The 11,507-nt window shown below is 34.4% G+C and overlaps 1 protein-coding gene across 1 annotated transcript; it reads right to left on the bottom strand.

Moving 5' to 3' along the window:
- Window positions 1–1,019: 1,019 nt before the first annotated feature.
- Window positions 1,020–8,955, bottom strand: LOC121988753 (MND1-interacting protein 1-like). The gene is made up of 3 exons (XM_042542356.1): window positions 8,833–8,955; window positions 6,244–8,257; window positions 1,020–1,820 (listed from the first exon to the last, which is right to left on the bottom strand). Exons 2-3 carry the CDS (start codon window positions 8,215–8,217, stop codon window positions 1,356–1,358), a joined length of 2,439 nt encoding a protein of 812 aa, XP_042398290.1. The 5' UTR covers window positions 8,218–8,257; window positions 8,833–8,955; the 3' UTR covers window positions 1,020–1,355.
- Window positions 8,956–11,507: the final 2,552 nt, after the last annotated feature.

The raw sequence follows: 11,507 nt of genomic DNA, 5'->3' as shown, positions 1-11,507 counted from the left end.
CAAACACATGGGAAGACCTTGCATCCTAGCATAGGATCTGTCGGTTCATTATGAACAACTAAAACTACATCTCCCCAAATCCTATAACTTCAAAGGGGATGCATGCAAGTTCAAAGGGAGTACTACCCATTGTCGATAACAAACTAAAGCCCGACTATTTCAACACCGAGTTGCTAGAGGTGAAGTCAATGTGCCAAAGCAATAGAAGAGGGGCATCCAAGATTTTGTTGATGGCTAGCATTATGACAACATTAAGGACAAACTTCAACAAGAGGCATTTGATTATGTCACACACTAATGAAGAGGATCTCTATTGCCATGCCATGAAGCACAAGTAATAAATCTTAAGAGGTAAATCTTAAAAAAAAAACTAAGGCTTGATGAAGACACTTATCTATAGAGTGATTAGTGATACGATGACAAAGGAGGGCAAGGAAGCGAGGAAGTGAAGGTTGCCACTACATCATACTTACCCTCTCCCCCTTAAATTAAAAATCCTAAGGAGAAACTTAGGCCTATTGGCTTTGGTACCAAAATGAGAAGATAAAACTACATTATTCAACTAAAAGCGAACAACCACAAATATCTTAGCTGAGTCTAGATCAATATGTTTTTAACAGTGATATAAATATTAACTCCAATAAAAACAAAATGAATAGAATCTAACACTCATAGAACTACTAACTTTAACACAAACAAAACAAAGTTTTTATCAAATCAAAATTAAAATTCAAGATTGCAGTTTATCCTGAATTGTGACAGCTAACTACAGAAGACTTGGCTTTGTTTGTGTTAAATATTAACCTTTGACGTACTGCTTCAGACTTATATATACAAAGTTCAACCAGGCATGGTACCTAAATTTTAAATACAACCAAAGGTAGTTCCTCAAATGCAAAAGCAATTCATTGCACAACCATCAAAGTTCACACTGCTCTGTAGAAGAGTGAAGGGAAATTAAGTAAAAGCAAATTATACAATCAACTTGACAAAGAATTGAATGTATATAACAATGAAAAATTAAAACTCGACAAAATGCAGTAACAAAGCTGTGCCAGACAATTTCATGACTGAAATGTGCCATGAAGCATGTATTCAAATTTCCAAGTTCATTTATGGCCATGTTCCTTTCTGTTCCACAAGGCAATATTTATGTATTTATGAAACAAAATGAAAGATGTAATAGGATAAAAAGGGAAGAGTAGGTCTGAATTCACACTTCAATGGTGTGTCTGATGGTTTAAGATATCAATGGAAAGAAAAAAAAGGAACGACCTCCATGTTCAGTATCAATCCTCCAATTAAGTAGTTCAAACCGATGTTTTAGGCAAAAGAAGGTATCTGCAGAAGTAGCATTAGATAGAGCGAACATGTATCCTTCGATGAATGGGGGTCCTGCAAGAAGGGCAGTCCTTCAATCCCTGCCTCTCATGCAACTTATTGCATTTTTCACAAACAACTTGATGGGAGCAGGGAAGGAAAACAACGGACACTTCCTCAGTCAAGCACATTACGCACTCTCTATCACGCTGTACTTCATTTTCTGATACCTGGGAATTAAATATGTCGATATTGGAATGGGCATTCATGTTCCAACTGAGTGCTGGAACTTTTGTATGGCTATCCATCCTCATTTTTGAAATCTGTTCTTGGAGTCTCCTGATCTCCTCGTTGTGTCTTTGTAAATCACTTTCTGCCTTTAATGCCAAGGCAGCTTCCTCCAATTTGGATGAAGCTTCTATTTGTTCACGTTCCTTCCTTTCAGCAGCAACCAACATGAGGGCATCTTGTTTTGCCTTGTGTTCAATTTTCCACCTATCCTGTTAAGTTCGTCTTCCGGGTGAATCATTTGTACTAAAAACAAATCAATATGACAACATTTTATAAAGCAAAATATGGAGTAGAAATTGTGTTATAGAAACAATTATGGAACCAAGATATAAGACAAATGTAAAGAAAAAAAAGTTGAACTGGCAGAGATACCTAGCATCTAAAAATTTTTTAGTTCTGATTCTTCTTCAATGCCTAAAAAATAAATTCCCTTGCTAGATGATTTCAATGTCAGTTAAAAAAATATCCAGAAAATACATCTGTACTTAAACACACAAAAAATTTAAAACATTCTAATTTAAAAGAATTTCCCTAAGTGATGTGAATTCTTTTGTAATTACCATTGCTTTGATGCAAGGTTTTAATAGTTCACTAATTCTAGGATTCCACAATTACAATATAATGTTACAATTTGTTGACAAATAAAACCCTACTTCTGTGAATAAAACGAACCATTGACATAGTGAAATGTGTTGTTTTAGGAAGCAGCAACTTAGACATTTATAGTCAGGGACTACATTGAATGTAGCATTAGGGGGTCAAAGTGGCTAGGGTCGGGAAAGTTCTCAACCAATATGTACCCAAACCAAGGTTCTTGGATGAAGGCAAATTGACCCAAAAATATCTCCAAAACCAAGTACAGTACATTCAATCTAATCCCAAGTCAACTTGGTTAGATTATCAGATTTTAGATCATATCAAGGACTTACTGATGCTAATACAAAAATTTTATCTTTTACAACAAAATTAAATTTTAATATTATAAATGGAAATTCAAAATCTGAAGTTATCAAAAGACATACTTAATGTCTTAGAATTATATATCTACATATAACATAATAGTTGTACAATGTACAAATTAAGTAGTCTCCATCTAAAACCGAGGATTCTTAATTTTCTTATGGTAATCTTTAATTCCTATTAATGTCATTACAATCTCTTGGCACATACAAATTTCATAGAGTAAATTACTTCTATAAATTAGTGATAGGGATGACTATAGGACATTTTTACTATATATGTAATTAAATTTTGATTGAGTTATATCTATGTCAAATTAACATCCCATATTCTGGTTCTTCTCATTGACCACTTTGATAACATAAAATAGTTTTCCTTGATAAATGACTTCCATGCAAGTTATAACTATATCCAGAATAAAATATATATGTATGTAAGCACACATGGAATTAAAAACATGCCAATTAAGAAGATCTTGCCTGATAAGAGATGTAAATCCTTATAATTACCGTTGTTTTAAAGGCAAGTTTTTAGTAGTTATATTGATTTGAGGACTTTAGAAGTATTCTGTTATGTTCACAAGTAAAGCATACTTCTGTTTATGTAGCATACCATCCAGTAATGACATAACCAAATGTGCAGCTTTAGAAAGCAGTCCATTGACATTTACAATATGAGTCGCGATGTAAGTTTATTCAATCAAGAAAATTTTGGCCTGAATTGTCAAAACCTTATCTAAAACCAAGCATGGTAGGTTCCACCCAACCCGAATCAGGTCAGATCAGATCTATTATCAGATTTTAGAATGACCTGAGGTCAGAAGGCCAACCTAAGTACATATTAATGGAAATAGAAACCCTATTTCATAGCACAAAAAATAAAATTCCAATGTTCTAAGTTAAAAATCGATAACTAAAAAAATCAAAAGACATTTAACATCATGCCATTATATATCTACATATAACATATAAACATAATAATTGTACAATGTAATAGAGTCTTCAAGATTAAAAGCATATGATTTTTTTCATAAAAAATTTAATGGTACCCTTTCATTAATATTAATGTTATTACTAATTTCAATTAATCTACACATTTCATGAAGCAAATAATAACTAATAATTAGAAACAAGGATAGATAATGGGAGAGTTACTATTATATAATTAAATTTTTAGTACATTATATCTACAAGTCTGGTTAATTGGTATATTGAATTAGATATTCATATCCGAAGTACAAAGCATATTACATTTGTAACTATGAACTCACCCAAAACCAAATAATCCATATTTTTTGTCGGATTAAGTTAGGGTCAGATCAAATCAATTTGAATGGGGTTTTTGCTCACCCACATGCAGCATGCACAATTGGCTTCAATTTGCCCATATATAATGATTGAATAGCTTGTTAATTTACTTTTTTTATACATATGTAAAACAATTTTCATCCATGTAAATAATCTATAATTTTTTTCTTAAGATGGATTTCATTCTGCTATGAAGTAGGCCGACCGCATAATGAGTGGCGTACACTTTTTAAACTCGTGCCTAATTGATAATTTGAGTTGGGCCATTATGGTTTATGGGGCATAACGATTAGCTGCTTGAAGTTGTTGCTTCATCAAAACTTTAATGAGTAATATACTCCTTTTCCACTAGTCATAGTTAGAGGAAGTCTTTTATTAAAGGGTGGCCCGTGCACAAAGCTCTCGTCAATATAGGATTCCAGGGAAAGGTCTATTGTACGTAACCATATCCTGCATTGCAAGAGGTTATTTCCGTGACTCGAACCGGTGACCACCAAGTCATACGACAACAACTTTAGAGAAAGTTTTTTATTCAAGATAAAAATTATAAAGGGAAAATGACAATGAGGGTCAAGGGGTGGTGATGTGTGTCAGCCGTGAATAGTAACTTTTGAAAAAAGAGGCCAATAGGATAAAAATTTAAGTCTTATTTCCCTAGAAATATGACAAATTTGAAGTATATAGAAAAGATGGAAATTTGATGAGGGATAAAGAACAATTATCCTTCGAATCATCTCCTTAAACCGATGGAAATCAAGAAGAATCACTATTTAATTTTTTAAAAAAAAATGTACTAGATTTTCGTTTGATTTTGGAATGATGAGTTAAATGAAGATGGTGAATCACTTTTTAGTAATAAAAGGGTGTTGTTAGCTTTCCATCTGATTTTGGATGGATGGATTACATAGGATCCATGTTTAAATTTAACTTTACAAATATTTATCTTCTCTCTTTATTCATGAAAGGAAACAATAGATATAGGATTGATCAACTCATCTTTCGTTATTTAAATCTTCATCTTTTCAAGGAAATAGACACTAAAGGTAAGTTTAACAAAGAATAAACTTACTCTTTGTTAATGTAATGTCATATATAATACAACCACATTGTTAATTAAAATAAACATGTGTGAACACATGCATGGATGTGGACGGTGTTGGTTTCATATATAATTTTATTTGGTAAATATGATTTGATTAGCTTGTTAGCATACATTTTTTTTCATATGTGAAGTAATTTTTATCCATACAAATAATTTACAATATATTTTAATACAAACCACATATGCAACAACATACCACCTATTCCCTATTAAGGAGGTTGACTTCATACCGCTTACGTACTCTTTTTTAAAACCTTCATTAAATGAGTATTTGAGTCGAGTCATTGTGGCAGCTGATGGTTAGCCTCTCAATGTCGCTTAGCCCTTTGTCATGATTAGAGGAAGAGCCTTCTATTCAAGGGGAAATTAAAGAGCTAAGACGATGAATGAGGGTCGAGAGGTGGTGTTACGTGCTAGCTGAGTTGTGACTTTTGAGAAAAGGAGAGACCAATAGGACTACAAATTTAAGGTGAGATTAATAAAATTTGCCAAACAATCTAACCAATATAATAAGATAAATACATGTTAATTCCCTATATTAAATTTTTTGAATTTCCATTTTTTTCTTTAATTTTATATTTACTTAAAGGGGAGAAAATAAGAGAAATGAAATGGTTTAATAGAAAAGAAAATTATAGAAATTATATTTTTGTTTTACTCTATTACAGTATTATATTTATCTTGATGACTTTGATGGAATTGAATTTAACGGGAGAGAAATACCCTCACTTATTTGATCTGTAAATTTCGTTTCTGAATATTTCTACCTGATTTGGGAGGAAATGGATGGAATTAAATTCCATTCTCTTATCTATTTCCATCTAAGTAAAGAAACTATAAAAAAACTTGATGGGGTCATTGATCCCACAATATAAATAAGCTAAGTCTCTATCATTTGAATCTCAGAATAGTCCACATGAGTGAAAAAGTACACAGAAACACACATTGTGTAGGATAAAGTCAACTTACCATACACTAATACTATTGGTTACCGCTTATGTTATGCTGGGTAATTCTAGTTTACATTTACAAGAGTATATTACTCATGCATCATACTAACTAATTTGGCAAAGATTATCCAGTAATTGTTAGGCTGTTCCTTAATCAATATTCAAAAAAGGAAAAGCATAGCATACTGCATATCAAACAAAAATGGGAAAGAATATCGAGTAGCATTCGTCTGAAACAGATTAAAAAAAATGCAAGACAGAAAACAAGAAAAATAATGACACCATTAAGTTTTGTAAACTTAATTGACATTACCTCACTTTGGTCATGGCGCTCTTTAGCTTCTACCAACCCCCGGTTGAGATGCAAGAATTTGTGCTTTTCAGCAGCAAGCTCCTCAGCAAGTGTTTGCTTTTCTCTTTCCCGAGACTGTATCTTCTTAAGTGTCATAATTTCCCTCATTGTTGCATCTTGACAATTAGTTGCTAATTTAGCAGCATGTGCTTTAGAAACTTCCAATTCTTGCTTCAGTTGGTGGTTCTCATCTTTAAGCCTCTCCATAGTAGCATTTGACATTTCATATTGAGCACAGGCTTTTGACCATGCATACTCTGTCTCTGCAACCTTCTTCATCATACTAACTTCTAGTGTCTCTCTTTCTTTAAGGAGACGAGCTGCTTCATCTTTTTCTCGTCTCAGAATTTGAAGCTCTGCCTTATCCTTGTTGAGCCTACGAGCAGCCTGCATCACCTTTTCTTGTGCCCACTCTGTCCAATCATTCACTTGAGTCTTCAACTCTTCAACTTGAGGGACTAATTTAAGCAGGATTTCATCTTTGGCAATCAAATATTTCCAATTCGGATTATCCTGATTGTAAACAAAACTAGAAACACAATTGCTCTTTGTTCCAGTAGTAACATCTTGACATGTATTGGTAGTAAGTGATAAGGGAGCATCAGAGCTTGTAGAAGGTTCAGAATGGTTCTTACTAGCTTTGTTCAGGCCAGATGATGTAGTATTAGATGAACCAGCAGTAAAAGAGAAGTTCTGGATTGCAATCGAGTCTGAAGCAGTTAGTTCAACTGTTTTATCTAATTTTGATGGAAAGGGATTGGGATCAATGTTTATGGAACCTGTAACTGACTGACATTTTTTGTTTAATAATAGGTTCGTGAAGTTTCTAGTTTTAGTTACTCTTGAACCTGACCTATAACCATGAACTCGACCATTCCTTTCCGAGTGGTTTGACCTGTAGCGATTCCTAGAACTACTGGAAAATGATTTTTTACTTCCAGCAGGCTTTACACTTTGAAGAGAAGGACTAGGTGAACTATAAGAGAAGAGATTCTTCTCCAAAGATGTAAATGAAGATACAAGAGGCTCCTTCAAAGGTAATGCACCATGCACACTGTCTGATGCATAGAATTGAGAAGGCAAACTGGAGATACTACCCAAACTGAAGGCTTCAGCTTTCAAGGAAGTTTGGGGATAGAATAATGAAGGGTTTAACTTAACAGATGCAGCATTGGACTCAGACATAACAGAAGTAGATTTATAGGAATTACAACCAGAGATTGATCGAGAAGCAGAATAACCTGAAACATCTTTACATTCTGAACTACAGAAAGGATCAATCTCATTTGGGCATGCATGGGAAAGATTCATATCACACATCAACAAGCACCACATTGCATCTCCTCTACTAAAGAAAGGCTGCATTTCTCTTAGCAGGCCAATCATGTCCTCTAATAAGCTCTTCTCCAACTCCTTAATCTGCTCAGATGCATTCTCTCTCTCAGAAACATCCACTGTTTTCCCACTTGCTAGGAACTCCAAAGCATGTTCTGCGATACCCACAACAGGGTTATTGCAACTAGAGCACCGACCAACATCTAATATAGCATTAATTGCAATGCTCTCTTTATATCCATAAGAAGTGACCTTTTTTATTGCATTCTTGTATGATGTGTCCAAATTACTCAGAAGAAGGTCCTCAAGTTGTGTTTCTGTCATGCCACTCCAGTCAGCTTCTCTACCATCTTCCACCTCCAATGTTTTTTTGAGACTAAGACTAATGACTCTACATGCATTACATGTATTTACATGTGCCTCAAAATCTTCAAATGGCTCGGATGGAAATGGATCATAGTCCTGGGGTGGACTTTCCTTCAAAGAAGGATCAGGTATGTCTAGGATGGGGGTATCTGCTAGAAATTTTCTCTTATTCCTGCTACACTTGTCTGAAGAGGATATAGTGGGTGACAGTAGACTGTCATTTGCAGCAACCATTCTTGTCCGTCTAATTGCAAGTAATGGAACAGATCCGTACCTATATATCAAGATTACACAATTGAATAACCCCCTCTGATATCTTGAATTAAACAAAGAGGTATCTTTAGGGAAAATGCAAGCATGATATGACAGAAGGACAGTCATTTTTCAGTCATAGCAATCGAAAAAATAAGGTAGCATCCATAGTTTCTCTATTCATTACAACGGGAACCAACTCAGACTACCCCAAAAAATTAGGGACCAAAATATCATAACAAAGTGGAAATTGAGGCACTTACTTTAAAAATTTCCTTCGTCAACCATCAGTTCTATCAGAAAAACCAATAAACAAATCAACAGGAGAACAAAAGAACGATTTTTGCGCGCCTAACTTATTGAGCGAGCGCCAAATCAGAACCGTTTTCCCAAGAAAAAAACGCAGCTTCTCCCGAGAAAACACATCAGTCTTGCTAAATCCGCACACAGTGCTCGTGCGATCAAAAATTTCGCATAGAATCGGGAAACATTCGATCAGAAAGAGGTTTGAATGGATCGGTTGAAACGCCGTGTAAGACGAGGCTGGCGACCAAGCAATCCACTGCATGGAGCGGCGAGAGAAGGATCGGAGATTACCAGGACGTATCTAGCGCGGTTAAGACCGATCCGAAGACCGATCGGCGATGGTGACCGGGCGGATTGGGTCGCGGCACAGGGCCTTGGTGAAGAACGCCTTCTGGACTGCCTCCGTCAATTTTTGGCTTTAGGGGCTCGCTCGGCGATTTAGGAGGGTATATATATCCTACGGAATTTTAACCTCTCAAATTAACCATGGTTAACTACTTGCTAAAAATATTCCATTTCTTTCCGCAACACACTTGACATACCAACTCGCTTGAGCTTGATCAAGGCTCAACTTAACTCGACTCGGTTGACTCAACTTATAACTCATCTCAAATTTAATTTCTTTTTTAACATTAAAATTTTTAAATATCTTTAATTTTTTTAAATAAATTATATATAAAAACGGGTATGTGAAAATTTGAAGAAGAAAAAGAACATATAAGAAAGTGGTTAATAATTTCTATAAAGTTTAGTAGACCTTATGGTTTGGCTAGACTTCTATGGTAATAAAATCAATTCAATTGGCTCAAAATATATTTTTTATTTGGATAAAATATTAAATAAAATTTGGATTTGGATTTGGATGTGATAATATCATAATAGTATTATATATATGATAAAATATTATATATTGATCATTTGATTGCATACTCGTTTAGTGAAAATAATCAAGTTCTAAAATTTGATTCAGTTAATTTGAAATTTCAATTTTTTCGATTAAATCGATCCTAGTGGATTAATGTATTTGAATAGTTTTTAAAAAGAAAATTATTTAAATTACGATTTCATTTATGATTGATAATTGATGAACTCGATTATCCAATATAAATTAATTTATATGCAGCATTAATAGATTGAATTAATTAATTTTACATTTATTTCATTTTGTTTAATTTTAATAGTAAAATTTAGATGGTTAAATTTGTTTAAAAAATAATTTATTTTTTTCTTTTGAATCGATTGATCACGGGGAGAGAAAGCCTGTAAACTATTATATTAATTTTAATGACGTATATGGAAGCTCCATAAATGGTTGGTTATGAAAGCTACCGGCTTAACAAACTGAAGCATTGTATTTGAAAATTATATTAAAATATATTATATATTTTTAGTTGGCACTAGTTTAAGTTGATTAATTCTTAGATCAATCCTCAGTAAATCGAGAAGTACTCGTAATAAGTGACTCATCAGTTTCGCGTTCTTAGATCAATTATTAATTAAGAAAAAATTATTTGTTAATTCACTAAAATTAAGATTTAATTTTTAAATGCCTAGAAAAATAAGATGTCATGTCGTTATATTGTTATCTCGAGTGCTAAAAGAAATATTATAATGGGAGTAAAAGATGAAGATGTCACTTTTAAGGATCCTTCTAGGATAATTTCATACTTTCTAGAAGAAGATAAATCATAGAAAATATTTATCTAACGAAGCTGCACAGGAGGCTATGCACCAAGCACAGATTTCTTGGACTATTTTTTTGTGGTCCAAGAGAAGAGATATGTCACTCATATTTACGATATTGGAGCTACTGGTTTAAGCAAGAACTTTATTTGACGCAATGCCAGTGAAGGATGTAGTTACATAGATCGAGTGTTATGATCGTAGGCTATGCTCTACTAGATCAGCTCGTGGACCGACTACCTTGGCAAGTGTTAGTTTGGCTTGTACACAGTCGATGGGTTGAATGGATGGGGCATTATTACGGAATTCCTCGTAAATGATCTGCAGAGATGGAGAAGTGCTAGTGACGGATTCTACCTATTGTTGGAAAGTTATATGCATTGAAAGGGAGATGGGACGAGGTGGTCATGAAGAAACCAGATTGTAGCTTGATCGTATTTATCAATGGGGTATGTTGGGCATGAATTCTTTGTAGGCGATATCAGCTGATACAGCGAGTAAGATGCAACCCCCGAAGTTGGTTCAATCTTAAGAAAGTCAGTTGATGTAACGGTCAAAGTCAAAAAGAGATCAACTCTCGGGTTATATCAATGCTATGTTGAAATAAGTCTAGTATCATCGCCGAACAATTTGACCGATCGGATGAAAGGTCGATCAGATACGCTAGGTGCATCGCTCGGCTGAATCGAACTTTATATACAAGTATAACGGCTGAGTGTAAAATGAACCCTCGACATAAAGTCTAATTGGACATATTATCCGAGCGAATGCCGAATCCCCAGTATAAACCCGGTTAACTAAAAAGCCGGTCGGACCTTAGGAGTTCACCTCCCCACTTCTCCAAAATGCAAGGCTCAACTTACATCCGTTTGGTCCCAGTGCCAATCGAACTTACGAGGCTCAACACCCCACTTTTTATAACTCCTAATCTATAACCAATCGGCCTAGAGCCGATTGAACTCTCTATAGAAGACAATATTATCATAGAATTGTAATATGTCAATAAGGAGAGATCCTCTTCGTTGATTAGGTACGCACAGAAATACATACATATTTACACACTCGCGCATTTGCTCTATTATTCTACTATTCATTGTCTTCTCCATTTCGCTTGACTATTATTCTAACTTGAATATTGGAGTGTTTACGCCAAAGACCCCTTCTTTGATTATCGCTCTAACACTTCCATGGATCTATCTATGATATACACAGATTCATAACTCTTAGCTCCAAGATCACTTAGCATTACTTTTTTTCCGTCCAGAGTCTTCTCCTAGTCACAC

This window comes from Zingiber officinale, chromosome 6B, assembly GCF_018446385.1.
Source record: "Zingiber officinale cultivar Zhangliang chromosome 6B, Zo_v1.1, whole genome shotgun sequence".
NCBI lineage: Eukaryota > Viridiplantae > Streptophyta > Magnoliopsida > Zingiberales > Zingiberaceae > Zingiber > Zingiber officinale.
Note: the sequence above shows the minus strand (reverse complement) of the source record. Positions and strands in the feature narration are given on the sequence as shown.

Bases quoted from the DNA above. Each gene is read 5' to 3' on its own strand.
- LOC121988753 (XM_042542356.1), bottom strand. From the start codon at position 8,217: ATGGTTGCTGCAAATGACAGTCTACTGTCACCCACTATATCCTCTTCA. The intron at 1,821-6,243 runs GTAATGTCAATT...CGAACTTAACAG, and splicing joins AGCGCCATGACCAAAGTGAG to GATAGGTGGAAAATTGAACA.